This window comes from Centrocercus urophasianus, unplaced genomic scaffold (genome assembly GCF_019232065.1).
Source record: "Centrocercus urophasianus isolate 14NV4802_14NV808 unplaced genomic scaffold, USGS_Curo_1.0 seq_11, whole genome shotgun sequence".
Taxonomy (NCBI): Eukaryota; Metazoa; Chordata; class Aves; order Galliformes; family Phasianidae; genus Centrocercus; species Centrocercus urophasianus.
Window position 1 is genome coordinate 1,728,890 of NW_024884253.1, and position 26,186 is coordinate 1,755,075.

Genomic DNA, 26,186 nt, shown 5'->3' on the forward strand with positions numbered 1-26,186 from the left:
ACCTATTAGTTTAGGACTTGAACTTAACCTCCTGAATGTCCATACCAACCTCATGTCAGTTCCTTCTCAGAGTTCAGTAAAGACTGAACTATCTCAGTAGATGCAGAAGCTAAAGGATGGGAGGAGAAAACTTGCTGAACATCTACCCCTGCCTGCAGGGTGGATGCAGTTGAATCTTGAACGGGCACTTTGAACATGGGTCTAAATACCAGCACAGCTCCCAAAGGCAGAAATCAGTAGCTTACTTAGAAAACAGTATTTGGTGTGTAAGCAAAAGGTAGTGAACTTTACAGAGGAGGCCCTATGATGCTGTACCCATGGCAGGTGGGTTGCAACAGGGTGATCTTTGAGGTCCTTTCCAAAACAAGCCATTCTGTGATTCTATGATTCTGTACGATTCTCAAGCTGTTGACACATTACAATAATGTTATTTTCCTTTTTTTTTAAACTCTATTTATATTTTCCCAAAAATAAACAAGATATTTTCCTTTGTTGTGTTCTGTGATGTAAGTTGGATTGTTAAGTCTTCAAGGCACATACACAGGACTTGTGTATGTCTGAGAAAGCATCTCATTCCAGAGAAACCTGCAGTAAAAGGAATACAGTAAATGTGTATTTTTTCATTTGCACATAAATTTTTTGTTCTGTGAGAACTGTCACAAGCTGGATGCTGGATGTCTAATGTAGCTCGGGAGATATGGCTTCAGGTCCTAGCATTCCTCAAGACTTGATGTGTGTCCTCTTATGTAACTTCCTGATGCTCTTTTCACCTTTTCACCATGGTTCTCGTAGCCTATTATGTCAGTGTTTTCTTATCCTGTAAGAAGGCCATATGTATATATAACTAAAGAAGATTTACGCTTCCTTTGCTTTCTTCTCATTCTTCCATCTAAGCAGAGCCCTAGGACTCCCTTCTCTGACCTAGCTGACGATGAGAAGATCTTTAATGGAGGAGATGGCACGTGGCAAAACCAAAGTCAGGATCAAGCCTTGCTCTCGGAAATCACAGAGGAGGATCTGGAGGCCATCCGTCAGCGGGAGGAGGCCATTCAGCAGATTGAGGTCAGTAACTTTCTCCTGTCATGGCCTTACCAACTGAAAGTGCAGACATCTTGTGTTTTGCATTGCTCAACATGAACAAAAGAAATGCTTATTTATGCGGCTGTCTGTATAGCATCACTAGATATAGGAGAGATTATTATGCTATTCTGAAAATCAAGGTGCTTGTCTGAAGGAAGAATTAATAATTAGCATGACCAAAAATAAAAATGGCAAGAAGTAATCAGTTTTCCTTGGTTAGTGTTTTCCTCTTTCGTAATGTTCTGTAGTGATTTATTTTACTGAACTTCATTCCGCACTGAAACGACTTTCCTCGTGTGTGCAAACTTCAGACTCAAATCTGTAATGGACAGAAATTATTCATCTTTACCATTAGAGAGAATAATAAATTAAATAACTTCATCAGGTTTTCAAGAATTATTGCTTTATTAAAGTATTTGGATGTTCTTTACATAGGTTAAAGAAGACTCATACTATTTTTGTTCACTTTTTTCCTTGGAGGTGCTATAAATATAATATGGTAAAAGGAACAAAAAGAGATCTGAATGAGTTAAACATCCCACATTTTTCTTTTTATACTTTTCTTTTTGTGTGTTGGGAAACTCTTGTTACTCAAATGTAAGTAATAAATGAATAAAACCTAGAACTTTTTTTTTCTAATTTGTATGCTTTTACAGGCCTGAACTCAAGATGAACCAAAAAAGTGGGCTTGAGAATAAATCAGAATATTTAATTAAGGACTATTCTTTGTCTTTTAATGGGATTGAGCTAATTTTATCAGAATGGATTTTGGTTGCACTGTAGCAGGAGTTGTGATTGAGTTAGGAGAGGTAAAAGAGGACAAATGTTCCTGCTGTAGACCAGTGCTCTGAGGGTCTGACCTCTGTTTTCACACAGTGATAGCTACACATGAGTTAATGCTTTAAATAAAAAATTTGATAATTTTACGAGAGTGGATCAAGGTTCGGGTATGTTTAATCTCTGTTATGGTTTGCTGAATAGACATAATTGAGTGTTGTACATTTGTGTGCATTTCTAAGGTGAAATTGTGAAATATCCTCACGTTGAGTATCTTTGAACGTGATTTGTCCTTCCATACTGGGGTAGTTTCTGTGCATCCACTAGGTAAAATCTCCAGGGAACTTTGTTGCAAGAAGATGCACATTTTGGGATGATCCTGCACTGTGATGCTAAAGATGAATGCGTGCAGTGATATTTCTGCCGTTATTTTATGGATACGAAAGATATTATTATGATTGTTTTGTTGAAAATATAGTCACTGCCTTTCTCTTTCCTCCCCAGAAAAACAAACATGAAAATATTTAGAGCTCGCCTGTTATATAATGGAGTATGACAAACTCCAAGCCAGTCTCAGTCACACCATCTTTGTAAAATTAAGAGATGTAGTCGTGTCTCCTTATTTTGATGGACATGCTTTCCAATGGCTCTACTTATCTTTCTGTCTGATTATTAATTATCCTCCAAACAACTTACTCAACTTCTGTAGTTAGTGATGTTCTATATTCTATATAGATACATTATATATATATATTCTATATTCTATATTCTTCTAAGAAGGCATGAACTTTGCATTTTAAAATATTTTAACTCAGGATTAATATTAATATTAATATTAATATTTTAACTCAGGAAGAAAGCATGAAATGGGTTTTTTGGACTGCATCATGCCTCTCTTCTGCTGTATTTGAATAAGCAGATGATGCTTTTCAATCATTTTATATGGGTTTTGTTTTTCTGTTTGCCAACCCATATGAACGTTTTTTCCTGAAAGGACTCATCTTGCATATTAAATGTTCCAGGATTTCATTAGAAGTGGTTGGTATACAGAGAAGGGGCTCATTGAGCTCAAAGTCATCCTTACAACTTATTTTTTACCAGTATGTTTTCAAAACCAGTAACTAACCAAGAAGGCTATAAGGAAGTATAAGTCCTTAGCTGTCCAGCCCAACTAATAAACTAAATTTATCACCAAAATGATGTATAGCATTTGTTCTCCTGTCCTCTCTGGGGACTCGAATGAAGAACAGAGTAGTGCAAAATGTATTCTATGCAAATTGTTGGGTCTTACTGGAATTTATACTTTTCTGAGTGCCTACCACCAGAAACGTGTAGGACAAGCAGCACAGTAGAAGTCACAGAACACTACAAGAACATCATGTCTTCTGGGATACTCAGATTAGCACGTAACTTCAGAGAATCTTATGATACTGCTACCAGTGCTGGGCCTTTTCTTAGGGAGACATTGAATTTGTCCTTCTTGGAAGAACAGATATAAAACCTTTTTTGCGTTACTAAAGGAACAAGGAAACAAGTTCCCTTCCCATCTTGTGTTATTGAAAGGAGATAGTAAATTGTGTCCATAGTCATCTTCTTAATGTTCCAATGGCTCTTTCCCACTTGTGTGTTTTTCACATCTCCAGAATCTCTGAGGAGGTTCAGGTTAATAGGACTGTGTTCTCTGTCATGAACATCTCTTGAGGCACTTTTCAGAGTTCACAGTTGGCACGTAGAAAGGTAATAGCAATGTCAGAAGTTCAGCTGGCTGTTCTTTTTATATTTAAATGTAACTCTTTTGCTATTGCTTGCATATTAAAAATAGAGAAGTCTGCTAAGGAGATGTCTTGCCAAAACCTTACATTTTGGATAGAGATTTTTATTGCTTGGAAATGTCAAAATCTGGTAGGACACAGCAGCCTTGACACAAGTGTTATCTCTTAAAATATTGCTTTGAACTGTTATATAAAACCTATTTTAACTTGAACTGTATTGGCAGTGAATAATAGATGCCATAACAACCTTATATATAGCACTGTAAAATTTGCCATCAGAAATACATGAGCTGAACAGTAATGTGCATTGTCAGTGCTCAGTGTTGGCACAAGCCCTGCCATAGCAAATATAGACAATTTAGCCCCCCATGCTTTTCATGGCACCTGGGAGGAGTTAAAACCTGAATGAGGAATGTTGCCTGACGACTGGAAAGACCCACGGAAGAAAGGTGCTAAGTGTCATATTGATTCAGAAGAATGTGATTCTGGTGATCCTTCCCATTCAGACATAGCTTCTCTAGAGATGATCAGAGATCGACAAGAGAAGAAGCCAAACACTACCAGCACTTCCTTAGAGTAGCCATCAAGTCATTAAACCCCCTTCATAGTGTTTCTTCCTTTCCTATAGCACTCTGAAATCACACTCCTCTGGTTTCTGGACTGCTGACCAGACCCTGGAGAGCATCACACCCAGCACTGCCAGTGGATGAAAGATGGGATTATATCACTCTGCTCTGTGCTGGTGCAGCCTCACTTTAAGCACTGTATGCAGTTTGAGGCATTGAAATGTAAGAAGGACATAAAGTTATTAGAGTATCCAAAGGAGGGCTAGAAAGATGGTGAAGGGGCTGGAGGTCAAGACATGTGAGGAGGCATTAACTTGGCTGATAGAAGATCGTGCACAGTTTTCTCCAGCTATATATGGTCATCAGTGCATGAGAGTCGATGCTCTCTGGTGATGCTTTGCTAAACTGTGGGAAGTGAGTATAGGTGGAGAACACCTCCTCACAGTTTATAACCATCATTCTCATCCTGGAGAAAGCAAAAGAAAACAACAGAAGTTCATTTTAGCTGGTATTTCTGTTGGCAAAGATGAGTCGAATAAACTGTGGCAATAGGTGTGGGATGCTTTTATTTTTAGGAAACCCTCTTTCCCCTGGATTGGCTTTGAGAAACGTTAATGTTCATTTCCTATCTGTTTTGAAGAGAAATGATAGATGCCAGCATCCAACCCTGTCAGTCACGCTTTTGGAACCAGACAGAAGATAAAATAAAAATTAAAAAAAAAAAAACAAACAAAAACAACTCCACAGAGTCTGTCAGCATGTGTTTGTGTGTTTGTTAGTTTAAACATGTTCACTCATTACTACATATAATTTCTTGCTGAGGGGTATTTTCAATAAAATCTCTCACTGATACTAGCAGCTTAGAAGGTTTAATGCAAGCTATTTTCTATCTTTCATCAGCATCGATAATCCAGGGGGTTGATTTATGAAGGCTCTGATTGTCTCTTCACACAGACCTTTCAACTCAAAGTAATGTATAAGTAGCATGATATCATGGCAAGCACCGTACATGAAAGATCTGCTGCCATGCGAGTGTCAAACTCTTCAAACTCTCTCCTTTCGGAACAGAGCTGTGGAGCCTAATTATCATGACCATGGGAGCTGCCTGTGAGGTTGATATGGCCATCACTGTGATATTGAGTTGTTCCCTAAAGAATCTGCTCATGTATTTTGGCCAGTCTAATTTAAAATGACCTGAGCTGTAGGACTGCCACCATTTATTTTGGGAGACTATTTCACAGTCCAGCAGACTTCAGCGTTGATGAAATGCTTCCTTCTGTTCTTGCTGAAGTTCCCTTACTCATTCTCAGCTCTTAACACCTAGTAAAACTCTATTGGACCCTGCAAATAATTCTTCTTCCCCTTTGGTGTTTAAACTTCTCGAGTGCTAACAGTTATCTGACACTTCACAAGATACTCTCCTTTGTTTTTCAATCACTTTGATGCTCTTTTCTCAATTCTTTCCCATTTGTTAATTCCTTCTTACTACAGCAGCAGATTGTACGTAGGGTCTTGGTACTCTACCAAAGCTGAACAAACGAAATGTATTAAACATCTGTGGAGCCAATCTGAAGTTTACAAGCTCTGATGGAAAGATTTCTAGATTATTTCTACACTAGTAAATTAAGCAGTATCAAGGAACACCCACAGATGCCCAGCTCTTGAGACATCAAGGTCAGGCTGGATGGGGCTCTGAGCAACCTGACTGAGCTGTAGGTGTCCCTGTTCATTGCAGGGGAGTTGGACGAGATGGCATTTAAGGGTTCCTTTTCAACTCAAACGATTTTATAATTGTGTGATGATCCTATGATATTAGAACTGACTCATTAAACTCCCAAGTCTTCACGGAATATCTGAGCAAGCTTTTTGACAGCGCGTACCCAAATATTGGCACAGTTTGAGAGTTAATATGTTAATATTTGATGCATTCATTCTGCTCGGAGGCTAGGATTACTTAGCAATGTGGATGCAGAGAAACACATGCCTGCAGTTTCAGAGTCTCAGAAGGGGCAGCTTCCTGTCTTTGTACAGCTGCAGCCCTATTGATTTGATGATTTGATCACAACAGTTTTCTTTAGTCTTCACTGACATTTAGGAAAGGAGAGAAATAAGAAGAATTAAGGGTCAGTTCTGTGGGGAGCTGCAAGCCTGAGGGCAAACTAAGGGATATGTGGAAATAACAGCTGGGCTTTTTCAAAAATGTGAAGAAGCTTTAGCAAGTATTGTGAACAAAAAACATCCTAACCCAGACTGATGCAGAAAGCACGTTCTTCGCTTGCTGATTTCCTTGTTTTACCCATCTGTGCTCTTGTGGCATCCGTATTTATGCATAGATCTGAGACTAAATTATTGCCTTCGCATCAAAATGCTTCATAGACAATCTTCACACCCTGTGTATTTTGACCCTTGCCTCCTAACCACCGCAGTCATGCCAGTTAGAAATAAAAGACTGTATTAACTGGAGTTTCAGTGGCTCCATCCTGAATGAACCAGTGCTATTTGGGTATTTTGTTTCAGTTTGATTTACTCCACTCTCTCAAACCTCCACACTGAATGTGTGCTCGTTCACTTATGGTACGGAGCAAGTTAACTTAGAATGTGTCTATTCAGACATTTTAGTTTGGTTGGGAAATGAAATGTTTGGTGGGAATCTCACAGTTGTCCTCAGTCTTGTGTTTTAGTTCATATCACAGGGCACTCATAGCTCACAAACTAAGTTTCTCTTGGATGAAACTCCTTAAAAGTTTGTACTCCAAGGTTCCATTTCAGGGACCTTGACCAATAGATGGCATTCAGTTCATAGAAGCAGGCTGGAGCTATTCTGAATCAAAACTGTATGGATATAATACTGGGTCCTTAGTAACAGCTGCTCTACTGTCTGTATCTTCTCTTTCTTCATTATTTGCCAGTGCAAACACCATCTTCCATAGTTGACCACTGGAAGAAAATCCTCTTCTTGGACTTCTCCAAAGAGCCAGTAGGATTACATACTATCTTATGTTTGTTGGTTGAATTTTGGGGTATTTTTTGTTTCTTTGTTGGTTTTTACAACTAGAACAGTTGCCAATGCTACGTAAAAACACTGTCTACTTTTTAGTCCTAGAGCCCAGAACATCACCGTGCTACAGGAGCTTCACTGTCATGTCACAAGAAGTTTGTTCCAACAAGTTCTGACACAGATCTCTCACAATACTGATCACCTTACACAAAGGAAAAACACAGAGAGTATGTTTCAGAGCTGAAGGGGCATCACATGAAATCCAGAGGAGATCCAAGCAAAGTGCTGTGCAGTTTCCATGTAGCTAGTCAAGTCTTCTAACCTTGCAGTGTTCAACCAGTCTATATCAAATGTGTGAGCAGTCTGGGTCTGGTCTGGCTTGGAAGGAACCTCTGGAATCATATAATCCAGCCCTCCAGCTTTTTCCTCTCCTCTTGGAGATAGTTAAAACTTGCGTATAGTTTTGCAATCAGTATTTCTTCAGGGATATATGTATGACCTAGAGCCTGTCTTTATAAGACAGAAGGGAGTTAGTAATACATAGCATTTATTTATAGCCCTGGATATTCCTTGTGTCTCAGGGGGAACATCGTGATGATACTGTGTGTGATGAAGCACTTCCAGCTAAATTGGAGAGGTTTCTACTCTGTACTACAGATAATTTTCTTTTTCTTTGATTCCCAAAGACTTACCCAAAGACAGCATCAGAGAGAATCTCAACCTATCTCCTGCTCATTTTGCACTCTTCCTTTCACTGAGTTTGCATAAAGGACCCATCAATGAAAGCTCTGAATCAGCAGATCACTTAAGTATATGTTAAGAGCTTTGCTGAATAGTGATGGACGTTAACACTGACTGCAAGTAAAGCATTTTCTCTGCAGAAGGAGAAAATAGTGCTAACACACACATTATTTGCTAATAATCTGAATTTTTTGGCAGACACATCTGCATATGTGTCCAAAGAAGATGGACTGAGTTAAAGGTTCATGTTTTGTCTGTCAATGTAGAGAGCTGGAGAAAGATTTCTAATGCTTCTAGTCAAAGAGAACATAGCTTCTGCAAATTCTGACACTGAAGTGTTAATATTTCCTTTGTTGAAAAGATGTGTTACTTTCTACCTGCATTTAATGCACTTTTGACTACTGTTTTGTTGCCAGATGATGGCTGTCTCAATAAAGATAATATCTTGCTTCTATTTCTGTTAGCACAGACAGTGCAAACATTGTGTATCTCACCAATATAACTATTTTTGTGAAGATGTGATTTACTGACACAAAGGGGAATTACCACTCTCACCTATTAGGTTAGAGCAGTCTGCTCTCTGGTCCTAATTAATAACAATGCAGATCAATAGTCTTATAAAAAAATCAAGATCCCCTAGCAGGACCCTCAAGAGCATTACTGCAAGTTTGACTTCGTGCCCTCCTAGATTAAGTGTCATGCTTTCTTTTTGATTTGTTTTAGGTCAGGAAATCAGGTTTGTTTTGCTGCAGCAGCAGCACATTGCTTCAGATCACCTAATGGTGCGGTAAGAAGGATTTTTCCTCATTTCATGGTAGTAGCTGCAGGGCTTTACTAATACCGTGAGACTTTAAGTTAGAAAGGGGAAAAGACGCCTTATGGAAGAGAATGATGATGTACAATTGCTAACATACTGTTGCCTGCTCTATTCAAACTGGTGAAGATTCTGTTTTTTTTTCCTGAATGGAAAAAGCTCAGATGACAAAAGCTGTGATGAGTCTTAGCCAGTCGCCACTGGTTGGAGAGGGAATCAACTCTATCCTTGCATAGTGGGAGAGACAAGGACGAACAGAGTGTAAAAGCAAGACCCTACAGATATTGCATTGGAAAGGGATCACTGAGGAGGTGTTTGAAATACTCATTTCACAAAAAAACTGATTCATGTCTCCAAAAAGGAGCCAAAAGTTGCCTGATATTTCCTTGACAGTAATGCACTCACATTCACACTGGAGTTATAGTAAACATCACAGACAATGTTAGCAATATTGAGCAAATGTCAGCTTTTAGAGACTGGTACCAAAGACTTTTTATGTCCTTTGCACTATGCAGGCTTAATGTCTTCAGGTATTCTTTAATGATTTTAGTTGTTATTTTATGAAAGAAAATTTTAGAGCTTCTTTCCAGCAGGTCGTTCCCTCATCTGTACTGGTACATGCTGTTATTCTTTTCCAGTTGCAGGACCCTACTTGCTCTTATCCAGGTCTTGTTGAATGGTAGCACAGCCATCTGGTGTCTCACTCACTCTGCCTAGCTTCATATCATCACTCTAATTTTCCCCATCAAATGGGTGGGTGGAAGTCTGCAAAATCTTGAAGTACTTGAAGGGAACACGTAAACAGGAGGGGGAATGGCTATTTACAAGGGTGGATAGTGATAGGACAGGAGGGAATGATTTTAAACTGAGGCTGAGAGATTTAGGTTAGATATTAGAAGGAAGTTTTTCACTCAGAGAGTAGTGACACGCTGGAACAGGTTGCCCAAGGAGGTTGTGGATGCCTCATCTCTGGAGGCATTTAAGGCCAGGCTGGATGTGGCTCTGGGCAGCCTGGTCTGGTGGTTAGTGACCCTGCACAAAGGAGGGAGATTGGAACTACATGATGGTTGTGGTCCTTTTCAACCCAGGCCATTCTATGATCCTATGAAAGTCTGGTGTGTGGGACAGTGTCTGCACCTAGGACTGCAGATTCTTGGAACGGGAGCCTCTGGGATAACCCTGTGTCTTGTGGCTTCCCCTCCCATCAGCGGGGTTGCTCTATGGACAATGTGTTCACATGCTCTGACTGGTCCTAGGTAAATGAATCAGTATCTAATGGAATGCTAACTTGGTTATTATTACTTGGTGATTATTGAATAATAGAATCATAGAATGGCTTTAGTTGGAAGTGACCCCAAGGATCATCAGGTTCCAACCCCGCTGCCACAGGCAGGGCTAGCAACATTCAGGTCTGGTACAAGCCCAGCTCCCTCAGCCTGTCTTTGCAGGGGAGGTGCTCCCACCCTCTGATCATCTTCATGGCCCTCCTTTGGACCCTCTCTAACACTCCACATCCTTCCTTTACTGAGAGCCCCAGACCAGTACTCCAGTCCTGACAGCCACAAGAACTTTTATACTGAACTTGCTGGATTAGTCCAGATGAATACATCCTTTTTGATCACTTCTTTGTGAGTCCTATTCCTTTTCGAGGAATAGATCTCAACAGAGTTTTCTGGAATCATTACTTTCCTAAGATGTTTATTAATTCATTACTGAAAAAAGAAGCAAAGAATGAACAGTGTAAAAGTATTCCAGGAAGACGAAATATGTCAGCATCCCACTAAAAAAGTGTTTCTAGTGCTTGGCAAGTTGTTGCTAGTGTCATAAAACTTGTAAAAGCACATTGCTTATTCTTAAATGTAAAATCTCAAATGCCAAAATGCAATAGCTTTTAAATATTCATAGCGTCATAGACCTTCACCACCTCCCTGGGCAGCCCATTCCAGCTCCTGACCACTGTTTTGGAGAAGTTTTTCCTAATATCCAACCTGAATCTCCCTGGCACATCTTGAGGCCATTATGAATAAAATGTTGAATTGAATTCTGATTTAAGGGTGAGGAATTGCTGTTGAAGGATGGGAGACCCAGCAGGGCTTTGGGTCAAAGATCAGTCCACATCCAGCCTGCTTTAACATCCTTTGTCTGAAATTCTTTTACTGAGCTGTCTGGGACTTACAGGATCTTTCTGAGTCACTGTAAGCATTCTCTTCAATGTTCAAGGCTTCCTTCTTTCCATGTACCTGCTGCAAGCAGTGCTGCTACAGCAGTAATCATCTGCTTACCTTTAACTCTGCCTTTTTTTTGCTAGTGATTTTTGGAGCAGAAGTCACCAAGTTCTGTCTTTCCTTGTCAGTTCCCACCCACGTAGTACACGAGGGATCAAAGCTGCTTCAGATGTATCACCCTGTTCCTCTTCCCATCTCACAGCTGGGAAAACGGAGACCTTATGGATTCTTTCGGGCTGGTGGAGCTCCATAGAAATGTAAATGCCTTGCCTAAGACAAGGAAAAGAGTTTCATTGCCAGGATTAAAACTCTGCCCATTCTGCACTTCTGCTCTGAATTCCCTTCCGAGCATGCTGGGATGTGAGATCCAAATGCAAGATCTGGCGTTACCTAGCTTTTAATTTTTCTACCCTTATTTGAATTGCTAGGCAGATGGAACGTGCTCTTGTTCACAAAATACACTGTCATCTATCCAGCTTGGATGAAGATGAAAATGCTAATCATCATTTGTAACTGAAGGCAGAACTCCCCTACAGGGGGAGCTTGCTGTGCTCTGAAGTTTCGCCCGTGATATCAAGACTTTATCAAGAGAAGCTAAATAGCAAGCCATCTCTCTGAGGGCATGGAGCAGATTGCACTGTCAAAGAGAGAGATAACTTCTTGCCCTCTGAAAAATCTTGAGATATGAAGATGAGGCTACAGGAGGGAGGAAAGAGTTGCTAAGATACTTGTACACATAAAGCACACCTGGGGTCAGCTATGGTGGACGAAGCAATAAGCTGTTATTAAAAAAAAGAGTAATCTGAGTGCCATGGGGTTGACAGACAGATGTCTGTAGGGGAGAACAGGTACAGTGCCTCAGAGCTGAGACTTCAATTAGCATATGCTGATTTTACAAATGATAGCTTGCTGCTGGATGCATTCACCAAAGGGATTTGTGTTCATAGCCATCATATGTACAACAGCATTTTGCTCATGTACGGAGGCACTTCGCTCATGCCAAACTTCTCAGCAGCCACCTTTCTCCCCATCCTAAATAGCTGACAGCGATGAGAAAGAATAGCTTTAAATCTCAAATGGTGCATAGAGCCCTCGTGCTCTGTGAAGAAGATTGCTGTATCCTCATGTAAGAAAAACCCAATGTGCGAGAGGAAAGCAGGCTGTTGTCATCTTTTTTGCCTGGCTGGTTCTAAGGATTGGCTATAAATTAATGGGTTTGGAGAAATGATGACACTTCTGCATCTTCTGTGCTGCCCAGGTTTTTGGTGAAGCAGCATGCCACTGGAAAGCTTCAATCTATCAGCCATGAAATTAATTTGGTGGCTTGGTCTCGGCTAAGAGCCGTACGCTAAAATGCAGCCACAGAGGATTGCACAAAGCAGCTTGCACTTGCCCCATCACCCCAAACACACAGCAGCTACTGCATTAACATCACTCCCTGCATTTGGCTTTATCCTTTTATATTGCCCTAAAGATGAACTCTTTGGAGACCTCCTTTGTCATGAGAGGAATTTCTCTCCTTCCTTTTTGTTCCTTCTTAACTGCAGATGAACAATAAAAATGTGGGGAAAAAGAATGAAGAGTAACCACAGTGAATCATAGAATGGTAGGATTGTTTGAGTTGGAAGGGATCTTTAAAGGTAATCTACTCAAACTCTCCTACAGTGAATAGAGACACTACAGCTAGATCAGGTTGTTTAGAGCCCAGTCCAAACTGACCTTGAATGTCTCTAAGGACTGACCATGACTTCTTTGTCTCCTTAGTTTAAACACTTGCTTGTGAATATGAACCCGAGTTTGGATGCTGGGAATTTTGCGGTTAAGTCTCCCCACTCTGGATAGAAATAAATGGAAATCCTGCACCTCTTTTTGTTGTCGTGGATTGCTTGAGAGGGAATCACCTCCTACCACGTTCAGATGGGTTTAAGCCATGTTCCTTCAATTGTTTTCTTCCTTGTTCTTCTTTCTGATTTATATTGCTGTGAAAGGTTAAGGAAGGTGACTTCAGGTATTGCCATTAGAAAGTCAAATTGCAAAAATAAAATATTAAAACTAAATGCCACAGCGGAATTGCTGAGCCAGGGAATAAAGAGCTTTAGATGCAAACAGGGATCTAGCCATGCATTTCTCTCCCAGTCACCTATCTCCCCATCTAAGGATTAAGGACTCTGCATCTTTTAGTTTTGTATCTTCCAGTTCAACTCCAAACACTGCTGAATATCTCATTTTTTTTTCTACTTCTCACATGTTAAAAATTATAGGGCTCTCTTTTATGTGAACCGCAGTAGAAAGTTTATCTCCACTTTTGAGATATCTCTGTAAAGAAGACAGGGAGGGTCCAGCATAAATCAGTGGATTATGAATACAGCTCATTACCCCAAACACAACTTAGGAAATTGTCGAGTTAAGTAATTTGCTTATAGGGTAGATTCCCTGCTGTTGCAAATTGTTGTAGGTAACTGACTTCAGTGTTGATTCCTATCAGCTGCACATAAACTGATTTCTCATTTTGAATGACTTTCAGACACCACTAAAATACCTATGAACAGCGTTCCTTAGTTGTGCAGCTTTCCTCTCCCTTGGGTGTTTTGCAGAAGCACAAGGTATTTAGCAACCATACTCCAAATGTCTGCATGGAGCATCTTTCCACATTTTTTCCTCATGTCCACCCTTGGAAGAAACCACGTTGTTCCTCTCTGTCAGAAAACAGTCATCCAAGCCTGGTGTTGAGAGCACAGATAATCCAGTGAAGGGAAAAGCAGTCAGGTGGAGAAGAGACTTCGTGGAAGCGTGATCCTTGTTGCAGGCAGCTGAGAAGCAGAAGGATTTGGGGCCTGGAAACTCTACAGCACAGACGTGGTCTAGACCAGACTAGGGCTCAAGAATGATGTTCACCAGTGTCATCATCACCTCATAGAATCATAGAATCATAGAATCACCAAGGTTGGAAAAGACCTAAAAGATCACCCAGTCCAACCGTTCACCTATTCCCAATAGCTCCTACTAAACCATGTCCCTCAACACAACATCCAGTCTTTCCTTGAACACCCCTAGGGTCGGTGACTCCACCACCTCCCTGGGCAGTCCGTTCCAGTGCCTGACCACCCTTTCTGAAAAGTAATACTTCCTCATGTCCAGCCTGAATCTCCCCTGCCGTAGCTTGAAGCCATTCCCCCTGGTCCTATCACTAATGACACGAGAGAAGAGGCCGACCCCCAGCTCACTACAACCTCCCTTCAGGAAGTTATAGAGAGCAATGAGGTCTCCCCTGAGCCTCCTCTTCTCCAGGCTGAACATTCCCAGCTCCTTCAGCCTCTCCTCATATGGCCTGTGTTCCAGACCCCTCACCAGCTTTGTTGCCCTCCTTTGAAGACGTTCCAGGGCCTCAATATCTTTCTTGCAGTGAGGGGCCCAAAACTGGACACAGTACTCGAGGTGCGGCCTCACCAGTGCTGAATACAGGGGAACAATCACCTCTCTGCTCCTGCTTGCAACACTGTTTCTGATGCAAGCCAGGATGCCATTGGCCTTCTTGGCCACCTGGGCACACTGTCGGCTCATATTCAGCCGAGCATCAATCAATACCCCCAGGTCCATTTCCTCTATGCAGTCCTCCAGCCATTCAGCCCCAAGCCTGTAGCGTCGCCTGGGGTTGTTGTGGCCGAAGTGCAGGACCCGGCATTTGGCCTTGTTGAAACTCATCCCATTGGCTTCAGCCCAGCTCTCCAGCCTGTCCAGATCCCTCTGTAGGGCCTCGCTACCCCCAGGCAGATCCACACTTCCAGCCAATTTGGTGTCATCTGCAAACTTACTGAGGGTGCACTCGATGCCCTCATCGAGGTCATCAATAAAGATATTGAAGAGGACAGGCCCCAGCACCGACCCCTGGGGAACACCACTCACAACTGGTCGCCAGCTGGATTTGACTCCATTTACCACCCACTCCTTGTAGGAGACAGCAGCATATCATTGACAGTTCTGGTATCCAGTGGAGGTATTCAAGGTTGAATGGGGCCATAAGCAACATGATTTAGTGCCTGATTTAATGGTTGGCAGCCCTGCCCTTAACACACAGGTTGGAACTAGATGATCTTTGAGGCCCCTTACAACCTAAGCTATTCTGTGATTCTGTGATTATTTCTGGAAGTGGTCCTGGGCAGCTTGCTGTAGGTGTCCCTTCTTATGCTGAAGGGTTGGTTGGACTGTCTGACGTACAGGAGTACCTTCCAATCTCAATCATTCTGTGATTCCCACACAGTGTAGAGTCTTGGCATCCATCCTCTTCTGTCCGAGCTTCTTTTCTCCATCCCTCCATTTCCCCTGAAACAGTGGCATAATTCTGCAGCACTGTGAGTGAGTGTAGTGAGGTTATGGTTAAACGCTATCATATTAATACCTCTTGCTAATCTTTTTCTCTCGATTCCTGTGGAGTTCAAGCGTCTATTGTTACGTTCCATCAAAAAAACTGTCACAAAGGTTTTGCAAGAGCTGCAAGAAGCCAAGGCTTTGTTTCACAGGTGGGTTTTCTCTGTGGGCGTCAGCATGGCACTGTGTTGCAGCAGGGGATGGCTGAGCAGATGGCTTTGTGCTGCAGGCTTTCTGATGCTTGGTGACCTTCAAACAAGTTGAGGCAGGACCCTGTCCTCAGAGATCTAGGGACAGGAGTGCCACTGAAGTGCTACCTGCTTCTTCCACAGAGTTCCCATCTGAAAAACGAAGACACTGGCACTTGCTGACTGCATTTCATTAGCGCAGTGATAAATTAATCCTTTTGTCTAAGTGATGCTGGAGCTGGTAAGTGGTGCCAGCCTGGCAACCTTGTGTTATTTATTGCCTGGCTCTTTGTGCTTCCTAATATCTTGTTTGCTATTTTGGAAGGCATCAATGCATTAAGCAGTGGTTTTCCCCGGGCTGCTCGAGTCTGTCTGCTGAGCTCATGTGCCAAATAAAGGGCCATGTGAGCTGTACAAGCCACTTTAATTTTTCCCTCTCACACGTGCATTCATCAGTGTTGAACATCATTCACTGTCATATTATGGAAAGTGCTTGGGTCTTTCTGATGTTCGGAACAGCCCTTTTCTGTCTTGGCAAGCATGGCTACAAAAGGACAGGCTGTTTCTGCCCTGAGCATTGCCCTCACTGGCTGACTTCTACTTCTTCGGCATCCCCCACTGCCAGTACAAGCTGGAAGATGTAAGGGCAGAGCACAACCCTGCCGAAAAGGACTTGGGGTTACTGGTGGACATGAGCCAGCAGTGTGACCTCACAGCCCAGAAAGCCAAACATATCCTGTGCATCAAAAGAAGCACGGCCAGCAGCTTGAGGGAGGTGATCCTGCCCCTCTACTCTGTGCTGATGTGACCTCACTTGCAGTACTGCATCCAGATTGGAGTCTTCGGTACCGAAGAGACATGGACCTGTTGGAGTGCATGCAGACGTGGGCCACAAAAATGATCCAAAGGGTGAAACACCTCTCTTGCGAGAATAGGCTGAAAGAGCTGGGCAGCCTGAAGAAGATAAGGCTCCAAGGTGTCCTAAGTGCAGACTTTCAGTATCTAAGGGGATGCTATGATAAAGAGGGGTCAGACTCTTTATCAGGGTCTGGTGCAGTAGGAACACCTATTTACCCTCCAGTTCAGGCTGTTATAGCAGTCCTGAATTTATTTATAGCCCTGTCTCAGGTTCCTGCTGCACGGGGTCTGACCATGATTGCAGTCATAAACAGTCTTTGACACATGAATACAGCTTTCATGTTAACATGAACGCAGGACCATCATGATGTCAGATTGAGATTTTTTCATCTTGCTTTTGTTGTTTTGTTGGTTTTTTTCCCCTCACCACTGATTCTGCTTCCTGGAGCACTAATAAATATGTTCAACAACATGGCATCCAGCACAATGCCTAGAGGTAGCTGACTGTTAACCTTTTGCTATGATGGAAACTGACCTACTTCTAGGGGGTTTTTTGGTGGTTTTGTTTTGTTTTGTTTTTTCCTTTCTCTTTCTCCTTCTTTGCTTTTGCACTGACATTGTTTTGTACCTCACTCCAGGGTAGTTACCTTCTGTGGTCACGTCAGGAGTGACAATCTCACAGGCCTTTACAATCTGAAAAAGAATTAAGTGTTTTACACTTTCTTTTTCATTTCCACTGAGCCATTGACTTGTTTAAAGGATTACAGGGATAAGTGAACTGTGATTTTACTTACAAGGCCCAGGCTATCACAGCCTCGCTTGTGTTTTGTTGTTTTGTCCTGTTTTAGCCATTTTACCATGAAGTGTAAAGTTTTATTACTCTATTCATCATTCAAGCAGCCAAGACTTTTTGTAAAGCTCAGTTATTTGTAACCTTCAGTCTGCAGTAGGGATTGTTGCTAAATAAAGAGTAGATGTTAGTGTTTGCAAGTCAGATGTTGGATACTACTGTTTATTAGGACTTCTTACTGACTGAGACACAATACCCTTTCCCTATCTCTACACTTCCAGTATGTAGATTCCCACACATGACTTAAAAGTCTCATAATAAAAGTGTCTGAGAAGACACTTTTAGGACATATTTCATCTGATTTGATATTAGACATCTGCTGGACCATGAATGCATCTGTGGTGTGGCCTGTTTCTTTTCATTTACTGAAGTGCTTGTTGTCTCACTAGTTCTGACACCTATCCATAATCACCAATATCTCTGGTTTTGTTTAGGTAAGTACTTTGGCACTTGATGTTGCATCTTGTTTGCTTTTCATTGGCCCAACTTAATCTTTTCTGCTTTCTTGTAAGCGTAGTTGTTTATTAACAGCAGTGTTTTATTTACCCTATTTGTAGTTAGAGAAAAGATGCACAGTATTGTCTTGATAATTGTGGACTGATGACTGAATGAGTAAATGCACTTATAAACTGTCAGTCTGTGATAATGAAATTAAAGAAAAACAATGTCCTCATTTTGATGCTTAGGTTTAATTGAACAAATGAGAAGCTTTCTATTTAGTCATGCCAGGGTTCCTTAAGTAATAGCCTGGCAGGCTGCCCTTTCACCAACGTGACAGTACATTCCACCTATAAAATAGGGGAAAAAATCAATTCTAATGAAAAAAAATAATAATTGAATCTAATGTTAATTGCAGATCAGTTCAGGAGAAGGAATTTATTTTGTGTTTTAAGAAAGCTAAGTGAAAATGTGAGCAAGAGAAAGGCTGGCTCATTTCAGGATGAAATTCGTATCTTGGACCTTGCTAGTGAATGGTGTAATAATATGCCTGAGATATGACCTTACAGGCTAACAACAGTATTCTGAATTGGGATAGGATTTCTAGAGCTGACAAAACGTTTTTTCTAATTGAGACATGCAAAAATCTTGCAACCTTAAGGATTTTCAGAGTTCACTTCTACAAAAAGATCAACCTGTCCACTCCTAAAAATCTATGTTTATTCCAAGCTCCTCAAAGGATTGACTTAATCTCTAAGTGTAACAAAAGTTCTCAGCAGAGACGCTGTCTTGAAACTCAGAAGTCTCTTTGCTGGGCTGTTGAGCAAACCAGGAGTTGCCATTAGGGTGCGTGCAAAACTCAGTCTGAGACAAGCATCACAACAAAATAATACTTAGTCCCAATGAAGGGTTTAATCCCAGTGTTTCTTTGATGCTGTATACCTCTTTCCCTCTTCTTGGAAGAATGCAAAATGTTGTTGTGATGTGAAGCAGTGCACATGTGCAGCAGTGAAAAAATCTCTTTCTTAAGATCAGATTTTGATTCTTTTAGTGAACTGAGATAATTCAATTCTTCATTCATCACATTTATGATCTTTCTTGGGTGTAGATGTGGATGTTGATGCAAGGAGAGAACTACTGCGAGACCAGCTAATGTGTATGTATTTCTCCGGTAAAATTTCTGTTCTCCTGCAGTTTGAGCCCAAATCTAGCCTACTCTACTTGGACTGAGGTAATTCTGGAAGGAGGGAGGATCACAGCAAGCAAGAATGCAAAGTCCCTTCCCTAGGAGCTGAACAATCCAATTTCTGCAAGAAGGGGAGCAGGGAAATTTAAAGCCAGTAGCATTAATGGAGAATTTATCAGGAGAAAGTGAAAAGGCTAATAGCCAACTGAAATGCAGCCACACTACCCTGAAGTTTAACTTTTCTTTGGTAACACAGCTTCACTTTACGTGTTTATAATATCTGTGTTTTAAAGGGAAGAGGAAATCGTAGTCACTCATCAAATTCCTCCTCCTGCCCTCAAGTCCACAAAGCTTGGAAATAAAGGGAAAGGTGGGGGGCAAAAGAATAAAAGGAAAAAGAACAGAATTAAAATCGGAATGAAGGCCTTCAACTGGCAGCTGTCATCAGCCCTTAGGACAAGTGATAAAATGCTACATTAAAGTAGCTGCAGTGTGAAACGCCATTGACAGAATAACGAGGATGGGAAACTGCTTTATAAATGTGCTTACCAGGATAAACAGATGTGACTGAGGGCAACTCCATTCTGTCACTAAACACTTGAAAGGGCAAAATTTATGGCAGCCCATTTTCTGTTTTATAAATAAATAAAACAAAGGAAAGATGCAAAAAAAAACAACCCAACCCTGACAGTCTTCAAAGAGAGGTGAGAGTTCAATGCACATGTCAGGGTTGGAATCAGACGAGAAGCACTCAGTATTGATAAACTACTTTGAGAGTCCAATAAATCTAAATGTGGCAGCGTGTGACGTGCTGAGAAAGAGGGGCCAATTCCTGACTATGAATACTTGGAACTACGAATACTTGGAGAAGGCAGGAGCCACCCTGTGAATGTGATGTGGGGTCTTTGAGAGTCAAAATATGCAAAGAGAGATTAATTTTGATTGTCTGCTGAGCTGAGGCTGACTGACTGGTAGATGCTCATGGAGGCTGCCCAAATTTAATACATCCTTTAGGTTCTCTTGAGCAGCTGAAGGTTTTGGCATTCAGAAAAGTTGTGGACAAGCTGGAGAGGGTCCAAAAGGAAGTGATGAAGATGATCAAAGGGCTGAAGAGCCTGCTCTATGAGGAAGGATTAAAGGATTTATGTGTTTTCACCCCTGGAGAAGGCTCATGTTGGACCTCATCACAGAATTCAAGTACGCATTGGGTATCTACAAAGAGGGAGGAGGATCTCCCTTTACAAGGAGGTACATGGAGAAGAGAATTGGCAATGGGTACAGGTTGCCCTGGGAGAGGTTTCTTCTTGATATGAGAAATAATTTATTTATGTTTTTAAGTGAGGACCATAAATCACTGGAACAACCTCCCCAGGGATGTGGCAGAATCCCTATCACTGCAGATTTTCAAGATGCAATCGGACAGGGTGATGTATAATACCACTGAGGCTCTCTTTTTCCACAAGAAGTTGGATCTGATGTTCTTCTGAGGTCCTTTCCAGTGTGTGCTGGTAATGATTCTACGATCTATGGCGTGTTAGACAGCAAAGAGGATTCATTCATCAATGTTCAGCAAGAGACAGGGCCTTGCCAGCATCCAGGTGGAAAACAGTGATAAGCCAGTGTGCCTTGGGCAAAGCATGTATTGAGTCCTACAGGACAAGGGTCTCTACAAGAGATTTCATCTGATAAATGTCTGCTTTCAGTATCTATAACTGTCCAGGCAACAGCAAACAAATGCAAATTCATTCATTTTGCTTAAGGAAAATAAAGCATAGTTCTGTTTTTATTCTTAATAGACTCATCGTGTTGACATGTAAGAGAATGCTTTGGTTGCATTTGATTGTTTGTATACCCCCACCACTGTTGCTAGCAGGAGATGAGTAGTGGTTGATGGACTGGACAGAGAACTTAGTCCAAGGGCTGATGCCAAGTAGTTAACAGGCTGCAAGGCTGCCAGTGTTGTCACCAACCAAAAATCAAAGCAATAACTCAGTTTCCTCTCTCCTTTAGAAGTGTTATTGGAACTACGAAACTTTGCAGATGGAGGCCTGAGATAAGTAGGTTGATATCACTTAGTATGAGATAATAGATATATATCTATTTCGTTCTACTCTGTGACATATAATCTAGGGTATGATGGGTGTTCTCTGTGTTGGAAAATTATTTATTTTGCCAGTCTGCCTTGAAGGAGAGGAGAGGAAGTTGTGTGTTGTGGAGAATGAACCAAGTCCTCCTCTTTTCAACTCTAGACCCTTACCCAACTCAAATGCAAGCTAAATTCATTGAAAGCTGATGTGAATTCACAGATGGATTTACACTCTTGATAAAGAGGAGATTAACCTAAATTCTTCAAAATTTGCATTTCCTTCAGTGGTCATCAAAGGTGAGAAGGAAGGCAGGATAGCTGTTTGGCTTCTCTACTGAGTAGCTCCTGATTTTGTAAGCCCAGGGATATGTGCTCTGTCACTGTAGACATGCTTGGCAGTTTCTAAGTGCGGACTTCAGGAGAAGGATTGGTTGTGGTTTGTTTTTACACGCAGCTGATAGATGGCACACTGTTGTTAGGATTCCCTGCCTGCAAATGCTATTGTTCCATGCTAAAGAGGTGAGATGCTCTTGTCTGATTACTGCTATTTAATGACAGAAAATGTCTTCATTGCTATTGAAAAGTTGCTTAAAGCTTATTGAGTTTTGCCTTTTATTTTTGTGGACGGGGATGTTTAGCAGAGCAGAGATTTGCTGAATTTATCTTAACACATAAGAGCTAGGGGAGAAGTGCGTGCTGTAATCAGTTTAGTGACTCCAGCTGATAGGAAGTTTGTGGCTGCTGTCTGAAATAGTGCATCTCTGTCTGAGTTCCAGGGTTCGTATTGATTGCATTGAATATTAGACAAGCACAGTTAAGAGGAATCTTTAAACATCATCAAATCCATCTCTCAGCTCTAAGATGGGATCAGCTACCCAAATCATTAACTTCTTGTATGAATGTATTCTGTTGCAGTTTAAGCCTATGAATTTCTGTCCTATCCACGATGGATAAGGAGAACAGATTATTTCCCTGTTGCAGCAGTTTCACATATTTGAAAAGCCTTATTGTTTTTGATACATGCACTTCAAACTTTTCTAGTCTATTGAGCTGTGTTTCTGATACCTTCGACCACTCTCCCATGAGTTTTCAATGAACTTTCTCCAGGTGGCCCACAACTCGTGCCTCTGCCCCCAGCAAGCCCTAAGATCTTTTATTTTTGAGAACTTAAGGAAATTTTTTTCCTATTTTATTTGTCTTCTGTAGACTCTTGTATTGAACAGGCTGCCGAGGACAGTGGTGGAGTCACCGTCCCTAGAGGTTTTCAAGTGTCTTCTTGCAAACTTAAATATTTTTGAGTTTCACTGAATCTTTGCATTTAGTAACCCTCTTCTCTATTCCAAAATGTTGTTGGATCCTAGACAAACCCATGAAAAACTCATCTCAGTGCATTCTTCCAATCTAGTACTGAAGTAAGGAGAATTACTGTTTAAAGCAATATGCTAATTCTCCTGTTGTGTTTTGCACAACTGCAAATCGTACATTTTACTACTTTTTACAGCAGTCGTACCATAGTCAGCACATGGTTGACGGTAAGCTGACAGGCCTATAATTCCCAGACTTTGGTATTTTGTTTTGCTCAGATTGTACGCTTTCTTTTCAAGTCTTATGGAAGTTCACTTGATTCCTTGTGAATTTTCAGAGTTAACAGCTCTAAGTCTGCTTCAGCTATTTCTCTGAAATCTTCAGGTTAGCAGTTATGAGTCCCAGACAATTAGAAAATATCTAAACCTTAATCTGAACTCCTCAAACCTACTGTTTGGCTCTCCATTGACACTAAGCAGAGCCTGGGGAAGTTTGCTGAGCTATAAATATAGGTGTAGCAGACATCAACATATCATCCACCAACTGCTCTATAAATAGTAGCTCTGTCCTTCAGAGGTTTAAATGACCTAGACTATTTACTAAGTAAGCCTCTTCCCCATCTGACAGTGGCACGTAACCAAAACTGACGAAGTAAAGTGAATGTTTAATTGTTTGAATGAGAGCTGCTTTGGTCAAAGGGAGAGCTGTTTGTTGTTCTTATCTGTCATTTCAGTTATTGACTAGTAGTGTCATTCACAGTGCTGCTAAGAGATGGACAGAAGATCTTAGAATGTTGGACACTTACTGATATAGCATGGATGATCTGCATATGTAAGAGCTATTACATGTTTATATCTATTTAGCAGTTGTATGCACGTATCTGGCACTATCCTGTTTTCCTTTTTATAAATATATATGCATCTCTGGATGCAAAATATCGATGGCCCTGTCGTTCTCCAACCCCAGAATTTGGGGTCCTCCTCCTGAAAATTACACTGATCCCTATCTACCTGTTTGGAATACACAGTGCCACTTGTTAGTGACTCTTGAATTTTGCTCTAAATGAAGTAAAACCTGGTCTCAAAATAATCATCTATGGACTTTCCATACATGTGAGTTGTCTTCCTTGTCTTGCTTCTCCTCAGCTCTTACTGGGAAATGACTCTGAAGCCTTCAACTTACAGTGGTACTGATCTAAATGAGTAGGTAGTTTCATATGCCTTTGAACAGCGAAAGCCAAAATGCCAGATAAGATTATGTTCTATCGCCTAGCTAACAAATCATAGAATCACAGAATGGCTTGGGTTGGAAGTGACCTCGAAGATCATCTAGTTACAACTCCCTGCCATGGAAAATATGATAAAATTACATGTACTTTTCACAGAATCACAGCCAGGGTTGGAAGGGACCTCAAGGATTATGAATCTCCAAACCTCTGCCACAGGCAGGGCCACCAACCTCCCCATTTAATACTAGACCAGGCTTTTCCCCTATGAAAACAACCTTAGAGACCAGATTCTTCCAATGGGTGGCAAAAACAACAAAAAGCCAAAAGAGGAAAGGGTAACATGTGGAGAAGACACAGCAAGGATAAAGTAAAGCATTGCAAGCAAGATGAAAGACATAACAAAAGCAAACAAGGAAGGAGTGGTGGAGTAGATAGCAACTGGAACAGTAGAAGTGAATCTCTAACATATCTAAAGCCCATAATGAAGAGGAACTGATGGGGAAAAACTGCACTGGACAGTGAGATCAGTGTGGCTATGAAAGTAGAATGAAGGGATTCATGGCTTAAATAAATAAAGCCTGTGAAATCTCAGGCATTTCAGAGTGAAAACATAGAGAGAAAATAAGGAAAAACTCATGATGGCACTCCAGATGTGATCTTGACCCCACACAGGGCAAACTAAAGAGTTAAACCAGATATTAAACTAAGAGCATTTTCTAAATGCATCTTGACCACCAATCAGCATGAACATATGGATATGTTATCCGCAGGGTTGATGGTCCAAATTGCATTTTTGGAACATTTTTCTCTCTGAGAACAATGACTCAGAGAATTCTCCCTCTTTGCAGTGCTACTTACTATTTTGCAGACTCATCTCACTGGTTTAAATCTGCTGCTTTCTGAAGGTGCCTGTCTCCCTCTTGTGCCTACTGAGGAAGCCTAGGGAAACTTTTCTTCAGAGTGACTCTGGGATTGCAGGGTGGAAAGATTTGCACCTTTCTAATTTCTTTATACTGACGAAACTGAAGGACTTGCCCTGAGAATCTCAGATCGTATTGCTGAAGTCAACAAAATAACTTTTCTAGACCATTCATACTTTGCAACTCACTCACCTTTGAGACATGGGCAAAACGCTGCTCATCAGCATGATGTAAGTCACTAACGCAGTTTTAACCAAGACATGGAAATTTCCATCTGGAAAATAAATACAGAAAGTTGAAAAGTAATGCAAATGGACATACATTTTTCAAAGTCTGCCTAAGGCAATGTTTATCTGATGGGAAGGTGTGTAAGAAATGAGAGAGAGCTGCTTGGACTAGTTTTTTCTATTAGAAATTTGGAGGCAATCCAAAGGGAAGGAGATGAGGAAGAAGTATTACACGTAATTTATGAAGAGAGATTACAGGAATTTACCAACTGCAGGCTCAGAAAGTGCAGCAGTGATTAGTTGAGCCGCGATGATTGCATTGAGATTCTCGATGTGTAATAGCATTGAAAAAAGGATAGAATAATTTAAAACATTAAGCTTGAAAGTAGTTACAAATTACCAGATAGTAACTAGAGAGAGATAAGTATGAATTAAACATTAAAAGTAATCGATGAACAATGAGATTAATCATTTTGGATATAATGGATACTTCTAAAAAGAAGCTATCTTACATGCAGAATGGAACCTAAAGCTGTATGAAGGTTGCTCAACAAAGTCAACTCCATCAAGTCTGATTTTTACAGGATGTGTGAGCTGTCAAGCCTTCCTTTCCTAAGCCTCAAGCTGTGCTTTAATTAATTGTCCCTCAGGTGCCTTTACTCAGCATTTATTCCTTTAAGGAGGTCTGCATTACTGGCTGAAAATACACAAGGTAAGTGTCAACAATATAGTCAGCAGTCCACAGAGCTGAAATTTCAAGTAGTCTGCAAAGAACATACTGTTTGTTTCTAGAAATACGTAGGACAAGACATAGCATATCCATTTTCTTTTATATACAGATGCTTCTCTTTGCCCAGTTTCTACCATTAAGGACTGTCTGAACTTTGGGTAGAATTAGGATATGTGATGACTGTCCTGGAGGCAGAGGACAGATTCTTCCAACATTCAGTGACATCTTTAAGAGGCAGGGTCCTCCCTGCATCAAAGCCATGGTTTCCACCTGTACTGAAGATTGACTGCAGACTCTGTTTAGAGTACAGCTATTTTCAACATTAGAACTGGCAATATAGAATCATTAAGGATGGAAAGACCACTAAGATCACTAATCCAACCATCATCCCATCCCCATGATTTCCACTAAACCACGTCTCTCAGTGCTACATCTGTATGTTTCTTGAACGTCTCCAGGGACAGTGATTCCATCACCTGCCTGGGCAGCCTGTTGCAATATCTCACCACTGTTTCTGAGAAGAAATTTTTCCTAATATCCAACCCAAACCTCTTCTGGCATAGCTTGAAACCATATAGCAGAAAATTGTGAAAAAAACACTATGTATTGTCACTCTCCTTCTCTCCATTGTCTCTTTGTCTTTCCCTTTTCAGTTAAAATTAGATACATATATTTTTTGATTTTGCAAGAATAAATAGTGCACCTAAATAAAGGAGAGCTGTGAATGCAGCACCTCATAGCTGCAGATCAGACTCTGCGATCAGTATTTTACTTAAGGAAAATAATTGAGTGGCAATTGATAATACATGACAGTTTAACATTGCACTAATTG

At 41.0% G+C, this 26,186-nt stretch overlaps 1 protein-coding gene across 8 annotated transcripts in view; it reads left to right on the forward strand.

The window, feature by feature from the left end:
- The window catches only part of TSNARE1 (t-SNARE domain containing 1), a 461,403-nt gene that overhangs the window by 238,972 nt on the left and 196,245 nt on the right, over positions 1–26,186 (forward strand). For 7 of the 8 annotated variants that reach the window (XM_042836518.1, XM_042836494.1, XM_042836540.1 and 4 more), the window contains one exon: positions 895–1,062. In XM_042836518.1, the coding sequence (XP_042692452.1) occupies positions 895–1,062 (168 nt within the window). The remainder of the gene's footprint in view (positions 1–894; positions 1,063–26,186) is intronic. The other variant, XM_042836525.1, reaches the window with a different exon arrangement.